The 20,369-nt window shown below is 40.6% G+C and overlaps 1 protein-coding gene across 1 annotated transcript in view; it reads right to left on the bottom strand.

Annotated features, from left to right (window-relative positions):
- Positions 1 to 20,369, bottom strand: part of LOC5569242 (synaptic vesicle glycoprotein 2A) — a 158,754-nt gene that overhangs the window by 77,229 nt on the left and 61,156 nt on the right. Inside the window, exons 3-4 of the mRNA XM_021857583.1 lie at positions 7,212 to 7,374; positions 6,395 to 6,576 (exon numbers count right to left, since the gene is read on the bottom strand). Coding sequence (XP_021713275.1) covers positions 6,395 to 6,576; positions 7,212 to 7,374 — 345 coding nt within the window. The remainder of the gene's footprint in view (positions 1 to 6,394; positions 6,577 to 7,211; positions 7,375 to 20,369) is intronic.

The raw sequence follows: 20,369 nt of genomic DNA on the forward strand, positions 1-20,369 counted from the left end.
CACATAGCCTGGGGGAACCCCCGCAAAAATCGAAACGGAGTCATCCTGCAGCAAGGCTTGGAGGAGGGCAACTTCAACATCTTGGGCCCGGATACTCCCACCCGGTTGAGCAGATCGGGAGCCCATGCTATCATCGACCTGTTCATCACCAACATGGTAAGTATCTCCCAACCGGTTGTCTACCAGGAACTCAGCTGATGGAAATTGGGGCTTCGGTCAACCGGCATCTCAAGACTCGGCGCAACTATCATCGTGTCAACTAGGACCAGTTCCGGCAGTGTGTCGACTAGAAGGTGCGACCCGAGTCAACCGATGACGTCGATCGGCAGCTGCATGCCATCGAAGAAGCGATCTCCCAGGCCAGGGAACAACACGTGCCGGCAACCACACTGAAAATATATATTGTTTTATATTACGAAATTGTTCGTTTGAACTACGAAATTATTCGTTGTTTTCTGCAACGAAACTGTTTCGTAAAATGTATGCAACCAGCTTCGTAATATGATTCAAGCTCGAAATCAAAACAAACAATGATTGTTATAATGTACTAAACATTTCGTGATCGAAATTCGTTTGTTTCGTATTCAGAACGAACATTTATACGCGCTTCTTCTTACCTCCTTTGGCTGCGGTCGTGTCAAGTTGTATTTTAAGAAATGTGTCTACGAAACCTTTCGTTGCAGGAAACAACAAATGATTTCGTAGATTAAACGATCAGTTTCGTAATACTAAACAATTCGTAATACGAACAACACGATAACGCACATCTACGAATTGTAAATCGTACATCATACGATTGTTTCGTAAAGTCATTGAATCGCGAAATTTTGTCAAGTACAAATAATTCGTACAATGAATGAAAATAGCGTTATATGTACGAAATCTTGTTTTACGAAATGGATTTTGGATAAAATACGAAGAGATGTTTTCAGTGCAGTCAGGTGAGCAACAACATACCAATCGATAGACTTACTAAAGATTTGATCAGACTTTGCAACACCATCTGCAGGCAGTACTAGCGAACGGGGTTGCCTGCCCTTAAATCCGATGTAAATCGGATGAACAAAATTATCAAGGCCAGAATGTTGGATCTCAGAAACCAAAATTTTGCAAACAAGATCCGCGCTCTCTCAGACTGTGCTCAGCCGTTCTGGAAGCTCACGAAAATTTTAAAACCAAGCCTGGACCCATACCAACGCTGGTTCTACTAGATAACAATAGCCCCGTAGATCGCTTGATAACGCCTGCTGAGAAGGCAGCCGAAAAAGGTCGACATTTCGTCAGCTCACACAATCTCGGACACAACATCATCAGTCCGCATGAAGCTGCCGTTAATAAGCATGCCAACAACCACCATCAGACTCCCAACGACTTCCCGGAGGGGTTGGAGATCACAGCTGACGAAGTCTCGACCTCCGCACTCCAAAAACATGAAGGCCTCAGGTTCCAATAACATCATGAACTTAGAACTCAAGCACTTTAGTGTTCAGTTCTACGATCACCTCGCGGTGATCTTCACCCAGTGTCTGCAGCTCAGCTACTTCCCATTGTCCTGGAAGTCAGCCAAAGTCGTCCTCATCAGGAAACCTGGCAAAGATCCTTTCTCCCCCAAAAGTTATCGCCCCATCAGCCTTCTCTCAGTGTTATCAAAGCTTTCCAAAGGGCAGTTCATCGCAGACTTCTTGCTTCTGTTGAGCAAAACAACATCCTGCTCGAAAACAGTTTGGTTTTCGACACGGTCGTTCAACCGTGCACCAACTGTCCCGAGTCACCAACATCCTCAGACGGAATAAGTCCCTGTCCAAAACCTCTGCCATGGTACTGCTCGATGTCGAAAAATTTGGGGGGGTAATGTCTGTTACATTTCCGCGAGGTTAACGTAGAACTACTATGGACACAACTTCGATCAATTCTGGATCAGACTCTAACAACAGTGCGGCAGCTTTTTGCAGATGATAGGATGTTTGATGATAGATGATAGTTGCTTCGGATTTCAAAATAAAATACTTTAAAAAGGATTTGATTATGATGAGTATGAGTTTAGTGAAAGATTAATAATAATTTGTCATGTGTATGAATTTGTAAATGTACTAGTTTTGTGTTGTTGTTGATCGGATGGTTGGGTGATCGGTTTCAGTTCTGGCTCCAGCTGTAGTTCGCCAAACTCCTTCAGTAGATTAGATGTTTGATAGCTCAGGTACTTTGATCATGAGTACCGTCCGCACTCGCAGATCGCCTGCCACAACAGGTACTTCTCCGCGAATTTGCACATCTTTCTCTTCCGAAACTTTTCCCGAACCTACATTCGGGACATACCGACAAAAAATTCGAGGCCGGGGATTTGTTTAGCCTGGCTTGACCAGCCACTCACGATACAGCTTCCGCGCACGCAATTTGGCCACCGTGTTTGTTTGTCAGTTCGGTTTGGCGGTTTCCTGACCTCAAAACACTTAGCCCAGCCTGCTTCATGGTCTGCTGGATAAACCATTTCAACGAATTGACCTTTTTGGCCACATCTCGGGTGGAAAGATTCGAGTTATTTTCAAAGTACTGCCTTTTCTTCCGAGCCTTCTCTGGGTATTTCGTTTTTGGTTTTTGGCTGCTTCTAGTGCACCGCTCGATGGTCTTCGTCTCCTGGAACATCTTCACAACGCGAGACACGATGGATTGGTGGATTTCAAGCCTGAAAACTACTTGACAGATTGCGATAAAAATTTGAACACATAAACATATCACTCTAAACTATTAATACCCAGAATTTCATCACTTTTACCCACGCGATGAAAAGTTACACCCAAAACAAAGTTTCGCATTTTTTTTCCGAGTCCAACCTTTACTATAGATTCTTTTACGATCTTTGTTAGGACCCGTGCCTTCGATTTTTCTTTGGATCCGCTGTGCAAAGCTAGAGGTTGTAATCCTTCTTGGACTCCGTCTTGAAAAAAAAAACTTCTTAGAAAGTCTCTTCTTTTTTCGTTTATTCATTAAACATGATTGCAACCACGAACAAAACGAAGAGTGAATCTCTGAATTCACAACTACCTTCTAAAATAAGTGGAATTTAACCTGCACCAAACGTGGAAAAAATGGAAGAAAGGACGTTTCTCCGAAATGCGTGCTTTTTTTCAAGGGTGAAATGGTTAATGTTGATAATTGCATCGAAATGAGCAATCAGTTCGATGCTCTAGAAAACTTATTCGAACATCAAGATCAGGGATTGAATCCTGAGAAAATTGAGAGAATCTCTCACGTATCGCTCTCTGCAACTATCATAACATGCTGCACATTATGAGAGACTGTTTATCGTATACTGCTACAACTTTGATCATATTGGGGGGATAGTAGTACCGTAAAACGGGGTAACTTTGGTAGTTTTTTCGAAGAAAACTTGAATATTTATGCATGCTGTTTCAAAGAATAATAATTTATATTTTTAAAACAAGTACTGGCATCCTAGCTATCGATTGCAGTCGATAGATTTCCAAAAGATTTATTTTAAATGGATATATAATTTTTCATATAATCGAAAGTTGGTTTTCTGTTTTGGGGTAACTTTGATAATGGAGTAAGAATCGAACAAAATTGAATGAATAACGTACATTTGTAGGGCATTGCATACCTCTAGGCGTTTAACGTTATATGGAAATTTCTGACTTAGATTACAAAAATGATCCCAGTTTGTGAAAATGCTATTCGCTAAGAGATTTGAGACCGTATTCAAGTTCTATGATAACTAGGCTGTCAAAGATAAATGGCCAACTATTCAAAACTACATCAAATAGTGATCGTAGAACAGATTGTTTGTAAGCGTTTCGAAAATGCTAAAACTGTGTCAATTTTTAATATTCGTATAAAAAGCCTCAAATGCACTTGATTCCAATGAAAATAGCTTTGACATGAAGTGTCATACTAATACTCTTTACTTTTGCATTCGTTTTGCTTAACTGATTAACAGAAACTTCGTTATTTCGTTTAATATGTTGTGGGTCTCGCACTATCAAAGTTACCCGCATTATCAAAGTTACCCCGTTTTACGGTACATGATAAAACCCTTCTAAACATGCTCCAAGCTTGGGAAACACTATTGGAAGTTTGTGGATTGTTTATCGTGCCAGTAAAGAAAAACACATATCCCCAACGGTAAACAAGCGAGAAAAATGGATTTTATCATCGCTCTCTCTTTGGGGCTCTCGCTCGCTGCTTCCATTTATCAGACTTGTTACACCTTGCGATTCAATGACGATCGTGGACCGCAACAGATGGGATGTTTTTCTTTGCTTGCTTTGATCGTGCTTCATACTCAATTGAGAGCGAATTCTGCAATGCCTGATCAAGATGAAGTGGCCTCTAGCCCAGGCTCTTTAATTCAAGTGAGGAAACAAAGAGTGCCGACTATCGTGGTCAGTTGTTTCGAATTTGGGGGATTTAGTCAGGAGATCTTGAATTTTATTAGGGGAATCAAGGTTTCCTTCCAAATCGCAAAGAAAGTAGACTGTCGCGGTTTGCCGGAAACTCTTAAAGATCCTGAACTTTTTCTCAAACATCTTGAAGAGAAGAAGTAGATTTTTTAATTATGACGACATAACTGAACGTTTGTTTAAAGTCGGAATATAGAATAAATGATTCACTTATATTTTCAACAGTACAAGTAAAAAAAAAGAACCAAATCTGCATTGCTCGGAGAGGGCTATCTCAAGAATATTTTTGAGTTCACTTTAATAAAAGTGATCTAAATTATTTTAGTGTTTTCAAATAAGCAAGACTTATGTTCGATGTACGAGTGACATGGAAATATATCTACAAAAACCAGGAGGAAATGTTCAAAACCCCACTCAGTGCCGTCGGTGCCAAAAGTGGGGTCATGGTACTAAACATTGCCACATGGATGCTAAATGCATGATTTGTGGAGGTTCTTCTAACGCTTAGGACCTCCGTCCTGTGAAGGAAGAGACTAAAAATTTGTATGCGCAAATTGCGGTGGCAACCATAGTACTAACTCTTGGGATGCCCTTTGCGTAGGCGAGTCTTTTCGTTACCGGAATTTCCCTGGAAGAATTTCGTATAATCCACATTTTTCAGTTAACGATCGCTTGTTAAGAATCATACTCTACAGGCTAATTATTATCACGCTCATTTGCAATAGTGACATGCTCACTAGCGCTGCCCGGTGTTAAATTTTTGACTCAACTGCCTCCAAAAATAATAGCCCTTGAGCTATTGTGGGACTTTGCCGAAGACGCCAGCTTTCTAAGTAATCAGGATCCTGAGATATCCGCAAAATAGTTTCGTGTGCACTAGTGCCACCTAGTGGTAAAATTTCGATTTTATTGGCTCAATTAAGGCAGCTTTTGAGCTACTGAACAACTTTGCCCAAGGCGGCATCTTTTTAAGTTTTCAAGATCCTGAAATTTTTCAAAAAAAAAATTGATGCGTACTACCGCCGCCTGGTGGCGGAATTCAGAAACTGAGTAATCACCGCATGTCAGCTCTTGATCTCCTAAACAACTTTGTCGAAGATGGTTTCACCATGTTTTTTCTAAATCGCGCGACTGCTCCCGTTATAAAAAGTCGCGCGACATCCGAAAAGTTAATGTCAAACATCGCTTATGAAATAATTTGCAAAGTAATTCTAACGGCAGAATTTTATTTGATGAGTGCTTTTCAGCATATTTCTCAATTCAATGCCCTGATAGCCTTGATACTTGTATTTCCTCTTCTAGAAACACTTCTACGATTGATTTGGTCTCAACCAAATCATGAAGTGGTTCTCTCCTATCCTTTCAGCTCCAAATTCAATTATATACGAGATGATTGAAATACATGTGAAACTTGCATTGATAGTGATTATGAAAGCCTCTGACATTGATGGAATCTTTTACATCCGCTTCAAGAAACTTCCAGAAAATAGCTTATCGTTCTTAGTTGATATATTTAACAAATGTTTTCAGTTGTTATATTTTCCTGACAAATAGAAAAAAATGCGAAGGTTATAGCAATTTAAAAACCAGACAAAATCCTGCGATCTCACCAGTTGATAATCCATCTTTGTAATGATTGCCTTACAAATGCAGCCATGGAATCGATGCGGTTTTTTAATAGACTCATATTTTTGCAAATCAATCAAATAGTGCCTTGCAACACCAGCACTATTCAATACGAATACACCCTGGTCATCTTTATTTTCGTGCTTATAAAAACTACAGAGGGATACACAATGGTCTATATTTTAATGTACTCTAGTGAAATTACTATAAGGATTGCAATGGCATATTTTTGATCTTTCCACGAAAACATCATTCTCTCACCCAGAAAAACCGGACAAATATCACCGTCACAAAACTGCACACAATATTGACTTGGTCAGCGTCGCGTTGCAGCTAGCTAATAGACTCACCGAATTTTCCGCCAAACAACGTAAAACCCCAATGCTGCGGGATGATAACCCAAGCCAACGAAGGCAGCAGGACATTGGCGATGCTGTAGAAGATACCGACCAGTATCATCACCCGGGATCGATGCTGCAAACTGTGGAATTCCGACAGATAGGCCATCAGCACCGCAAACGGTCCACATATTCTATTCGGTAGGAAAAACGAGCAAAAATAAAACGGGAAAAAAACCCAGGAGATTAGTTTCAGAATGAAATGGAACTTTTCACTTCGCTTGCTCGTGTGAAACTCGCTGACGGATAGTGGCACATTTATAGGGTAAGGTGGAGCAAAAGTTCGAACTTGGCAGAATAATCAATATTTCTTTGAGAACTATAACAATTGAAATAGTTATTTATGGAACAAGTTGCAAAACGATGATTTTTTTCATCACTACTTAGTTGATTTAACGAGGCACGCCGAGTTGGAAAAGCACAACGGGTGCTGAAAAAACTAGTTTTGTTTCGAGTTGCATACATTGGGTGCTATTTCGAAAAATGTCGCTTTAGCTGGATTGATTCTAATAGCACAAACATGCATTTTAAGAGAACACACTTTGACATGCATCCATGCGTGGCATCAATTAAGTATTCTGAGCAAAAAATCTTAAAAAGAAACTTTTACCCCATTCGAACTATTGCCCCATTTTACCTTACGAATAGATTTTTCACGTCCCCATCGTCTTCCTACTCGGGGGAGCGGATTTCAGCTCACACATGCAACGCCTCGTACCTAATCCGGGAAATGTGCTTCCGAAACCAAATTCAACGCTAGAGTACTTACACAAAGCCACCCATAAATTTGAAGATCATAATTGCGACCACATTTTGGCTAACGGCGCACATCACATTGAAGGCCCCGTCCAGGAAGAAGCCGTACACCAGAAGACGCTTGCGGCCGTACATATCCGAGAGGAAGCCCCAAAGGAAAGCCGACGATATCATGCCTGCAAGGGAAGAATTGCTATGAATTAGTGCGGTGCAATATACGATATGATATGACAGATGCGAATTGTACTTTCGAGAGGCACTCATCATGAAACTGTTGTGGGAAATGGGAAACGCTACACTAGATGGTTTCCTTTAAACTTTAGAGGTTTGTAATCCGAGAGATATGACTTGACATTGGAAAAGTATCAAACAATAGAGGCATAAATGTTCTTTTGCGTAAATTTTAACAGTTCGTCTATCGTTTCATGCATGGTTGATTTTACAGAATTGTCATTAAATTGGATTTTAAAGCTAAGTAGCCCATCATTCGTTTTGGCAACAATGATTACTTTTCAGCTTGCTTTTCAAAGTGATATAACTCAGTCTTGATAGTTTATATTGACTTGAAAAAGTATCACTGTACGCGCTAACATGCATGAAGTATGCTGGTAGCTGTATCAGTGCAAAACCAACTGATTTTCTTTGATTCAAAATCGTTAGATGAATTAGCAACAATCATCAACGACGGATACAAATTTCAATGACGGCCTACTTCGCCTTAAGGTTAAATTAAATCAAGGAAGCAGTCATTTTCTTTGTCTACGAACCTGACTGAGAAAAGTCAAATTTAGTTATGCTGATGCAGCTGATGTCGTTTGGATTGAAGGTGCACAATCAGACTAGGAAACACTTGCAGAGAGCCTAAAATTTTAGATTTGTACAAGCTTATTCCACAACCAAATCAATATTAGGCAAGATATTAGGTTATTTTCTGGCATCCTTACTGGGACAGAGCAGTTTATTTTTCTAAGAGCAAGTCAACAGTTGTTAACTGATCGTTTTCGTTGTAGAATGACCATTTTAGCATTTTATGTCGAGTGGGAAGCACAAAGATGCACAATGTCCTGGGAAGTCGAGAAAATTTCCAACGGGAGAAGATCCTCTACCGTCGGGACTTGAACCCACGACCTACAGCTTGGTCTTGCTGCGGTTCCCGTTACGACTTTTTATAACTAGAGAACGCGTATGTCTCGCAATTCCTGAGTGGGAAACAATTATGGCTGACTGGAGATTATTCATTTATTGATTAGCCTACATTTTTTTAATATCTAACTGCAATAAATGACCTCCAAAAAGTTTTCACAGTATATGCTCTTTTAAGACTTATACCAATGTACGTTGCTACTTATTTTAAATTTTATCAACAATATTTTTGAATGATAGATAGCTTCTCTCACACCTACACTTTCTTGGCAATTCCCTCCTCGCTCTAATTGCACGGTGTTGAAACGAATCTTTCAGATAGATATCCGGAAAGACAACTAAGCAATTTAATAAAGGTGCTCTCAAGGACCGGGCGTACGAAAAAAAAGTTCTAAAAATTCTAAATAATTCTCCAACGAGGATTATTTAGAATTTTATATGTTTGTGTACAAATTCGAGTTTTTAGATAGTTGATGGATCCGAGCCTTTGGTTGTTCGTAAGGGTCGGGGCAGGTGGAGGCCTCCTTCGTCAGCAATCCCAACTGGTGTTAGCTGATATTGCTTGAGCCTTCAGCAGGTCAAGTAGCGGAGCACGCAGTATCAGTTCTTGATACTTGCAGAATAGCTGGGTGCGGGCGTTGTGGTTGACCCTGCCCGCCTTCAGCGAACAATGGGAGGTAAGGACATTTATCTCTTCAAGATGTTTGAGAAGAAGTTCGCGATCTTTAAGAGTTTCCGGCAAAACGCGACAGTCTCCTTTCTTTGCGATTTGGAAGGAAGCCTTGATTCCCCTGATGGAGTTCAAGATCTCCTGCCTAAATCCCCCAAATTCGGAACAACTGACCACGATAGGCGGCACACTTTGCTTCCTCACTTGAAACAAAGAGCCTGGGCTAGAGCCTGCTTCGATTTGTTGTTCGGAAAATTTGTCTAGAGCATCGAACTGATCGCACATTTCGATACAATTATCAACATGAATAATGTTCACCCTTGGAAGAAAGTTCGCATTCCGGAAAAACATCCTTTCTTCCATTCTTGTCACGTTTAGTGACAGTTTTAAATCCCAGTTTTTTTTTTCCAAATTTTTGGAAGGGAGTTGGGAATTCAGAGATTCACCCTTCCTCATGTTTGTAGTTGCAACCATGTTTTGTGAATAAACGAAAGAAGACGTGACCTCCTAAGAGGTTTTGCCCAAGACGGTGTCCAAGAAGGATTACCACCGCTAGCTTTCGCCAACGGGTCCAACGAAAAATCGAAGGCACGGGTCCAAACAAGGATCGTAAAGGGATCAATAGTAGAAAAAATAGTACTGAAAAGTACTGTTTTAGTAGCACTGAAAAGTACTGTTTTTGTAGCACTGAAAAGTACTGTTTTATTGCTTTAGGTAGTTTTTAAGAAAACTTCCAAGAGCAGAGAGAACTCGTGTACGCACAGCACGAAGGTACGATGCGCACGACTTTCAGCGCATATATGTACGTCAGTGAACTGCGATGCATTTCTACGGATGAATCCAAGCACGGAAAACTGCCCGTAACGCGGGTAGATCACCTTTTCGAGGTGCGTTACGGGGTAAGATCTACCATATTGTACTCTTGTTGTATCTGTTCTTGTGAATACTTATAAGTTAGGGTCGGAAGAGTATAAGAGAGTATCAAGGCACTAAGACCCACCTATTTGTCCTAGATAATGAGGAGGTCGAAGTGAAAAAATGACTCAATCAGCATCTGAGGTTGGTTTCAACTTATGAGACAATTTCTTTCCGAGTTCAAGAGTTTATCTTTCGATATCTAGGAGAGAAACGATTCCGAATCAGTGGAGTAGCAGACCTCTTAACTTCTAAAATAAGCTTTTTGTTTCAAGGAATCTATATGTTTCATGGGATGAAACCTGTTCACAGTTTCAAAAAACGACTTTGATATAAGGTTCAATTATAGTAGAAGCAATAATTTGATACGCTAGAGTACCAATGCATGGTCAAAATCAGTATCTTTCAACCAGCATAGTGGCCGAACCTGATTAAGGGGCGCGCTTTTGAGAGTTTAATGGTGACAAACTGTTTTCTCCAAAAGGTATAAATAGCGGTATCTTTTTCTAAAGAAGCTCTATGCAAAATGGTAAAGAATGATATTTGTATAAAAAACGACTACTTCATTATTTCTCAATAGTAATGGAGTAGAACGACATGCACTAAACAAAGGACACGGGTATTGCACAAAAGATCAAAGAAAACTGGTCGCAGTGGTTCATCCCGAACAGAAACAGAAAAAAGCACGGAAAATGCCTTAGCTGTAACAGCGGAAATATGCCCATTAAAACGCAATTAAGAGTCAATAATTACTCCTAAATCTAGAATAGATTCAACACGCTCGATAGTAGTACCGGTTATAGCGTAAGCATAGTCAATTGAGGTAAGGCTGCAGCAAAACGATATAACTTTACACTTTTTGATGTTGCAACATCAAAAAGTGTAAAGAGTGTTATACCATTTTCATTACACCATTGTAGAAGAGAATGAATGTCGTCTTGTAGAGCGACACAGTCGAGTATGGAGTTAATCACTCGAAAAATGTTAAGATCATCAGCAAACAATATTTTTTAGACGAAAATCGTCGGCACGAGTCATTGAAGTACAGCACAAAAATTGGTGGCCCAGCACACTGCCTTGTGGTACTCCTGAATGAATGCTGAAGGCAGTGGATCGAGAAGTGTTGATCCTGACGTAAGCTTTTCTGTCCGTGAGGTAGGACAGAATCCAGTCTGTAACTGTAGTATTGTAGAACACCTTCATATATAAATACCTTGAAATGGCATTGAGTATTCTAGCAATACTGTCAAAGACTACCTTCTATGCGACCGTTACGTTATGGGATTAGATGAGTTTTCTTCATACCAGCACCTGAGACAGACGCGTTCTCTGTTCTAGTCCGAAAGACTCAAATTCTACATTGGCGTCGAGTTGAAACAAAGTTTTATTTCGATTACCAGCGAACCCTTGTAACAAGAAGTAAGTTAGGAAAAAATTAAAACGGAAAAGTATTTGCGACGGTCGTTTCTGTGGTGATAGTTTTGCTTTTTCCAAAAGAAGAACTGTGAGTGATTGTTGAGAAGCGGAATGCATAGCAAAGTGTCTTTACGTTGATAAGAAGGATTAATTTAAAAGCAAACCATTAAAAAGTGTTCAAATATATATTTTTCATGTATTAAAAAAAAAGTGTTGGTCGTGCCAGAAAACAAAAATATAAACGAAAAAAATCACAAGATTTAATATATTTTCAATATGGCGTCGTTTTCTGGATGTGAAGCGAAAAAAAAGAGTGAGAGGGAAGATAACCATATCGGCGTTACTAACAACCAACGCCACGGGTTCAAAGTGTGTATGTAAAAGTGGAGCGATATCATAGCGATAGTTGTGTCAAGCTTTTGTGATGTGTATGCGTGAACGGGTGGTAATGGAGAGAAAAAAAAATGTTGAGAAAGAGATGTTTACCTTGAAAAAAAAAAAAAAAATCCATGCAAAGCATAAACAAATATCATCGGATACTGAAGGTTGGCGTTGATGTGTATTGAACGGAAAATAAAAGTTATTTGTATAGTTCTGGTAAAAGGGTTGGTTAGTGTTAAAAGTATTGCGGCGTGTGAAGAATATAGGTATTCAATTGGACAGTACATGCGATATGGAAGGAGCGGAGCTGTGAAGTAGTGTTGATGATCGCGAATTGAAAGAAGACCAGATAGTGTTATGTTGCCGAATGCTGAAGGTCAAAGTATGTGTCAGATGAATATATAGGTGGATAAGCTGTATGAGTGAGAAAACCGTGAATCTAGTGAATGACAAGTTGGTAGTGTGTGCGTATGTCAATGAGTTGATTGAAGAACGATCTTCACCAGACAGTGGAAGTGGATTGATGTCTTCATCTTGGTAAGTCAGGAATGCGCAACATTTGAAAAGTTTTCCACAGCCGGGAAGCAAGCTGAGCAATGAGCATGATGCGTCGAAGTACCGTAAGTACACAAAATCATGGACAAAAAAAAAAAATGAAGAGAATAAATTAATGTGCCATATATTTTTTTTTATTTACGATAAGAGATAAATTTTTTGAACTCATTCGCATCCATTTATTGGGAACAGTTAATGTGAAAAGACAGTACTGTTCGACTTAATTTATTAATTATCTCATGATTTGTTTTGATGATATACAAGGTTATACATGGAAGACTATAGCATTTTTTTTATATTCTTAGAAAAGGGGTGTTGTCTTTTCAGCAGAGCACAGCCTTTTGATTCGTTGATTTACGTTTAGTGAGTTATAAATGGAGGATGAAGTCATAATCCATGAAAAGAATAAAATGGTTCAATAAAAAGAAAAGACGATTTTTGACATTGGTATTTTGTGTTAATCAAGAATGAAACGGGCTGAGAGCCGGATTCGAATTTAAAGTTATACAAACGTGAGAAATTGAGGTGTTAAACAGAACAAAGTATGTAAAGATTGAAATGAGCTGTAAGCTGGATTCTTTCAAGAGAGCTGGTTATATATGTAAAATGAGCTGTGAGCCAGATTTGTATTGTTTATGAAGGATTATCTGATTGAAAAGGGTGAATGCCAGATGCGTCGTGTAAATACCGTTAAAAAAATGATGAATGAAAGTGAAACGGATGTTTGGACATGGTACTAACTGAGTTCAATTTGCAAGGCATAGAATAACATTAGCGAAAAAAAAATAAATGTGAAAGTGTGAAACGAGCTGTAAGCTGGATGTTGTAACATTATTGTTTGAACAGGATGCATTAAGAAGTTGATCTAGGTGAAATGAGCTGTAAGCTGGATTCACAGTATTTTAAAAAGAGTAATTTGGGTTCCAGAAGATTAATTGAATAGAATGCTAGAATAATTTAACCAATGCACAAAAACAAAACACCACAGAAATTGACAAGAAAAAAAAAATAATAAATTAACTTAATTCATGATAATTGATTCATAGGAATGGATTAAGTGCGACCGGTTAAACCGTTCGATGCAAAAGTGGACCAGTCTCAGCTCGCTTCAGAATGGAGAAGGTGGAAGCGTAGCTTGGAGTACTGTTTGGAAGCTCAGGGAGTGATCACTCAGCGAGAAAAGCGAAATCAGCTCCTTCATTTGGGAGGACCGGATCTTCAGGATATTTTTGACAGCCTTCCGGAGGTGAATAGCGTGCCCCATGTCTCACCTGACCCTCCGTTCTATGACGTAGCCATTGAGCAACTGGATGCGCATTTCCAACCGTCTCGTAGGCGTACGTATGAACGCCATATCTTTCGCCAAATTTCACAACAGCAAGGTGAAAGATTCAACGATTTTGTCATGAAACTGCGAGTACAGGCCAATCGATGTGATTTCGACCAGGAAGGAACCTCGGTGTTGGAGAGTATGATCATTGATCAAATAGCGGAGAAATGTACTTCCTCGGCTTTGCGGAAAAAAATCTTAGAAAAAGATCGCCCACTCAGCGAGGTTGTGGCTATTGGTAAAACCATTGAAGAAGTCGAAATGCAATGTAAGGAACTGGCACAACCCAGCGAACGTGAACATCCCACAATTTCTGTGAATAAGGTGCAACAATACAGACCTCGCCAGCAAAATTCATATTCGATGCAACCTGATTGGTCCTTCTACCCATCTAAGGAGCGTGGGCACCAGTTTCCTCGAACTCAGCAGTATGCTTTCCGACGTGACCAGCGATTCAATGCTAAGGGTAACTGGTCTGGACCAACAAACGGCCGTTTCCGCCAACAACATTTTTCAGCTCATCAAAACGATAACGACAACAGACTTTGCTTCGCCTGTGGCCGTCGAGGACACGTAAAAGATAGTCCAAAGTGTGTGGCCAAAAATGCTGAGTGTCTGCAATGCAAACGCATTGGCCATTTTGCCGAATGGTGCACTAAAAGACCATACCAAGGAGCGAATTTCGGATCGAATGGTGGCTTGTCTACGCCACCAGCAAAAAGAATGAAGATGGTACATGAAAGCGATAAGACCAATAAGCCAGAAGAAAACATGGACGAAATTTGTTACGTCATGGGACAGAACGTCTTTCGGTTCAAAGTCGGTGGTGTTGAAATTCCTATGGCCATAGATTCCGGAGCAGCAGCGAATCTCATCGATCTGGCTACCTGGACACAATTGGAACAATCAAACGCAAGAGTTAGCTTCCAATCGAATGTAGATCGGACATTCAAGGCTTATGGAACAGAAAAAGCACTCCAATTGACAGGAATGTTTACAGCCAAAATCGAAGCGGGGGGAAATAGTACCGAAGCAACGTTTTACATCGCAAAGGACGGTCGACAATGTCTACTTGGAGACGACACAGCGAAGAAGCTAAAGGTATTGAAAATTGGATACAACATCGGTGCAGTCAGAGAACACGTGAAGGCCTTTCCCAAAATAAAAGGAGTAGTGGTTGAAATTCCAATAAACAGCAACATACCACCAGTTCAGCAACCTTACCGGCGTGTTCCATTCACTTTGGAGGACAAGATCGCACAAAAGCTTGGAAATCTACTCGATCTAGACATTATCGAACGGGTACAACAGCCGTCTGCTTGGGTTTCTCCGGTAGTACCAATCTTGAAGGATTCGGGAGAGATTAGACTCTGCGTTGATATGAGAAGAGCGAACCAAGCAGTACTTCGGGAGACACACCCATTTCCAATCGTAGAGGAGCTTTTCGCAGGAATGAAAGGGGCACAGCGATTTTCTAAGCTAGATATTAAAGAGGCCTACCATCAAGTAGAGATATCGGAGCGATCCAGGGAAATTACTACGTTTATTACGAAGCAGGGATTATTCCGGTAAAGATTCTTTATAAGATATTTTCGATGAAAAAATGAATAACGAATAAAGAAAAACAAAAACAAAAAAAAATCTATTTTCTCTCACCAGATACAAATGATTAATGTTCGGAATATCATGTGCTCCTGAACTTTTCCAAAAAGTTATGGAGTCTATTGTAGCAGGTTTGCCAGGAGTTGTTGTATATTTGGATGATTTGTTAGTCACAGGAAACAGTCAAGAAGAACACGATGAGAGACTGAAACGCTTGCTCGATCGTCTAGCTTCTTTCGGGATTTTGCTAAATAACGACAAGTGCATCTACAACGCAACTCGCTTAGAATTCTTAGGATATGAATTATCACCCGAAGGCGTACGTCCAAAAGAAAGTCGGATTGCAGCCATACAATCTTTTCGAGAACCTAAAAATACATCAGAGCTCCGCAGCTTTTTGGGACTAGTGACCTATGTGGGTCGGTTTATACCAAATCTCGCCGAAAAAACTGACACGATCAGAAGTTTACTGCGTTCGGGAGAGCGTTTCGTCTGGAATGAATACCATCAACGATGTTTTGAAGAAATCAAACAGGCAGTTTGTAATTCGAGTTGTCTAGGCTATTACAATCCTAAAGATCTCTGTATTGTAATCGCAGATGCAAGTCCAACTGGTCTTGGAGCAGTGCTTTTGCAGCAAGATGAGTACAAACGCATACGGGTCATTGCGTTCGCTAGTAAGACATTGACGGATTTGGAGAGAAAGTATTGCCAAACAGAACGAGAAGCTTTAGGACTCGTTTGGGCTGTGGATAAGTTCCAGTTATATCTTTTAGGAACTCGGTTCAAACTAGTAACCGACTGTAAGCCTCTGTTATATTTGTTCAAAGAACGAGCTAAGCCATGTGCAAGAATTGAGAGGTGGGTGTTGCGACTACAATGCTATCGTTATGAAGTAGAATATAAACCCGGATCAGAAAACTTAGCTGACGATATCTCTAGGCTGGCCAAGTCAACTCCCACGGAATTTGACGTAGCAAGTGAAGCGTGCATATACCAAATAGCTATGACAGATATACCGGATGCAGTTACTGTGCAAGAAGTAGAAACTGAATCTTCAAAGGACGACGAAATTCAAAGTGTTTTTCGGAGTTTGGATACACGGATTTGGGAAGGCAGCTCACGACAATTCAAACCATTCAATACGGAACTATGTAAAGTTGGACACCTACTACTACGTGGCGATAGATTGGTTATACCTAATAATCTCAGGGCAAGAACTTTGAAAGTTGCCCACGAGTCACACCCCGGAATCGAGATTATGAAAAGGCGGTTAAGATTAAAGGTCTGGTGGCCACATTTAGATAAGGATGTAGAAAAATACGTGAGACAGTGCAAAGCCTGCACATTAGTTTCAGCGCTCGATCCACCTATGCCTATTCATTGCACTAAGATGCCAGATCGAGCTTGGGTAGACTTAGCAGCGGATTTTCTAGGCCCTCTACCATCCGGTCACAGCCTTCTGGTAATCATTGATTATTTCAGCCGATTCACCGAGATTATTGTCATGAAGCAGACAACCGCAACTCTAACCGTTCGAGCATTGCACGAAACATTTTGCCGTTTCGGGTTTCCAGAATCACTGAAAACAGATAATGGACCACAATTCATCAGCTCAGAGTTCCAGCGGTTTTGTAGTCAATTTGGAATCGATCACAGAAAGACCACTCCGTATTGGCCTCAAGCAAACGGGGAAGTTGAACGTATGAACCGCACAATTGTGAAGCGTTTGAAAATCAGCCAGGAGACGGATGGGTCTGATTGGCAATGGGATTTGAGAATGTTTGCGCTCATGCAAAATTCAACCCCACATTCAACCACCGGAGTGGCACCCTCGATTCTTATGTTTGGACGAGTCCTAAAAGATAAAATTCCGGGAATGATAATTAAAGGAGACAAAATTGTGGAAGAAATCCGAGATCGCGACACCGAGAAGAAACACAAAGGAGCAGAATATGCAGATGCAACACGATCAGCAGGTTACCGCAGCCTAGAAGTTGGAGATTCTGTAGTGGCCAAACGCATCCAGAAGGATAATAAACTGTCAACAAATTTCCATCCAGAGGAATTGATAGTGATTGGTAAGACAGGATCAGATGTGACTTTAAAATCACAGGACTCCGGACGTATTTTTCATAGAAACATTTCCCACTTAAAAAAATTACATACAGGTGAAGTATAAGTAAATAGAGGATACTTAGAAATATAAAAATCTGAAATAATAATTATTTTCAGATAATGGATACACGACCAATATAGAACCAAATCCGATGGATGGCGATGTTAGCCAAGGTTGTCCTAAGGTTTCAGATGATACAAGCGAGAGCATTAACCTACGGCCACGACGAGAAGTGAAACGACCGGCACATTTAAATGACTATAAGATTAACGAATTTTCTTTATTTTAAAGTAAGAGAGGGATGTAGTATTGTAGAACACCTTCATATATAAATACCTTGAAATGGCATTGAGTATTCTAGCAATACTGTCAAAGACTACCTTCTATGCGACCGTTACGTTATGGGATTAGATGAGTTTTCTTCATACCAGCACCTGAGACAGACGCGTTCTCTGTTCTAGTCCGAAAGACTCAAATTCTACAGTAACCAATCTGGAAACCCCACTACGGTTTGTTTTGGCAAAGAGCTGCAGATTTTCAAGGTATAGTCGATAGCTCGTGTCAAGAAGATTATTATAGGAGGATTCTACTTTAAAAAGTGCATTCCTATTTTCCACGGTTTTATTAGCGAAATACCACTTTCGTATCTTTCTCAGCCTTTTGCGCAAGTTTTGTAGCTAGGGACTCCACCAAGGCTTTCTATGTACAACATGATTAACGCGCCGGTGATGTGGAATGATTGATCGAAGTATTTCGTAGATTTCGTCGTAAAACAAGCCAACACTTTCGTCGACGGTTAGCCCTAGTAGCTGGTGTAGGATCTTAGTAAGCTAGGTCAATCTTAGTAGCCTAGACCAACTGTAGAGATAGATGACAGAGAATAAATATTCATTAGTATTCAAACCACCAAGCAATCAGCACTGGTTTTCTCTCCTACATTTGGCGACGACAGGAAAATTTGGAAAATCGACACCGATGGCTTGGCCAATGGTAAGTATAAAGTTCGATGTGGGTATAACGGATTACAAGGCTGTCCCCAAGGGGAGAGATACCTGGTATTTGGATTTTGTGATGCTGCTTTTAGGGATGAAGTACGCTAAATTTTAACACCATAATTATTGTTGAAATTTGTGATACCCAGTCGTGGGTGTATTTTACAAATACAAAGTCATGTTCCTCTATATAGGCTGTTTGGTGGACCAGATGTGCGGAAAATCATCTCTAAGATTCAGACCGACGAAGAGCACATTCTGGGCAATCGTTATCGAGCTGCGGTGCAATTGCTGGACGAATATTTTGTTCCAAGGGTTTCGAAAACGTACGAACGACAGAAGTTCCGACAGATGCTGCCTAGCCCAAGCGAGAAACTTGACACGTTTGTCATTCGTCTGAAGATACAAGCAAGCTACTGCGATTTTGGTGACCAGACAGATAGCGTGATAGTAGATCAGGTAATTGCAACAACGAAAAATCAACAGTTCTGACGAAAATGCTTAGAAAAGAACCACACTTTGGATCAATTGTTGCCAGTTGGCCGAACACTTGAGTCTGTGGATCACCAACTCGGTACCTGGGAAATTGAAGCTACCCTCAAACAAGACGCAACAAAACTCCGAACTGATACATGTGACGAATCCATCCTGAAAATCAACACCCATAAATATCAACCCCGTATTAAAAATCAACAACGCCCAAGATGTACCCGATGCGATAGTCGTCATCAATCAAACGATCCTGCTTGTCCGGTGGAATCCGAAAAGTGCCGGAGCTGTGGAGTGGTTGGACATTTTGCACGATGCTGTTTCCTGAAAAAGAAGAACACTGGACCAATACAAGCTCCCCAAATGATTAAGAAGAAGCGATTCGTCAGGAAAGTACATGAACAAGTTGCAGATCCAAAAGAAAGTGAAGCTTTTGACCTGTTTCATCTCGGAGGGAAACGAACCAGTGTTGGCGGTGTACCATTGACTTTCGTTATCGACACTGGTGCTGAGCTATGCAGACTGGTAAATACTTAAGCATGTTGGATTCGAAGCGTATGAGGTGAAGAAAGGCAGCAACAAGATTTTCAACAGTTACGGATCCACCAAACCATTAACGGTGCTTGGAGAAGTTCAAACTGACGTTCAATTCAATGAAACTATTCTCAAGACAAAGTTTTACGTGATCCGCGATGGCAAGTGTTCACTCCTATCCGGGAACACAGCCGTCAAGTTGGGACTGGTGAAGTTTATGTAGCTTGAGCTTGAGCTTGATTGGCCGCCCGTCGATGCACTCCAGTATCGCCAGATCAGCTGCACTTACACAAGGAACCAACCGAATGACTGCTTGGGACTAACAAGCATCCTCAGTGTATAAGTGCTGGTGATCTTCTATTTTTAGGCAACAATGGCACCTGCCACGTCAGAATGCAGACCAATGAGGGGAAGGGGGAGGAATTGATGATGCATTGAACTGACTCCCACGTAGACCGTATATTCCACTGCATCCACGTCAGTTCATGCGGGAGTGTATGGATTGGGGGAAAGGCATGGCAGAGAGGTTTGCTTTTGTGGTTAGCAGACTGCCTATGTATCAGGCGTAAGTAAGGCGTGCGCGTGGAAGTAGGAAGCGTTAGGGAAACGGTTTCTTGTCCGTCTCTGGTTCTAGCGTTTGCTATGAACGAATAGTTTGAGTGTGATATATTTAGAATGGAAGATAGAAGCAAGTGAGAGATATACAACTACAAAGTACGAGGAAAGGGACAGGCCTGGGATTGAACCCATGACCTTCTGCATATGAAGCAGAAGCGGTAGCCATCAGACCACCAACCCCGTCGTGGGACTGGTGAAGTTTATGTACGAGATTAACAACGATGCGTTTCCTTGTATGAAAGGTATGTAATTAATTTTTGTAAATTATTATCAAACATGAAATAAATAAAATATTCAAAATTAAATTACTTAGGAATTGAAGTATGCATAAAAATTGATGAAACTGCTCCACCAGTACGTCAAAGCTTACGCAGAATTCCATATCCACTCGAAGAGCAAACACTAAA

Source organism: Aedes aegypti, chromosome 1 (genome assembly GCF_002204515.2).
Source record: "Aedes aegypti strain LVP_AGWG chromosome 1, AaegL5.0 Primary Assembly, whole genome shotgun sequence".
In the NCBI taxonomy this organism is placed as follows: Eukaryota; Metazoa; Arthropoda; class Insecta; order Diptera; family Culicidae; genus Aedes; species Aedes aegypti.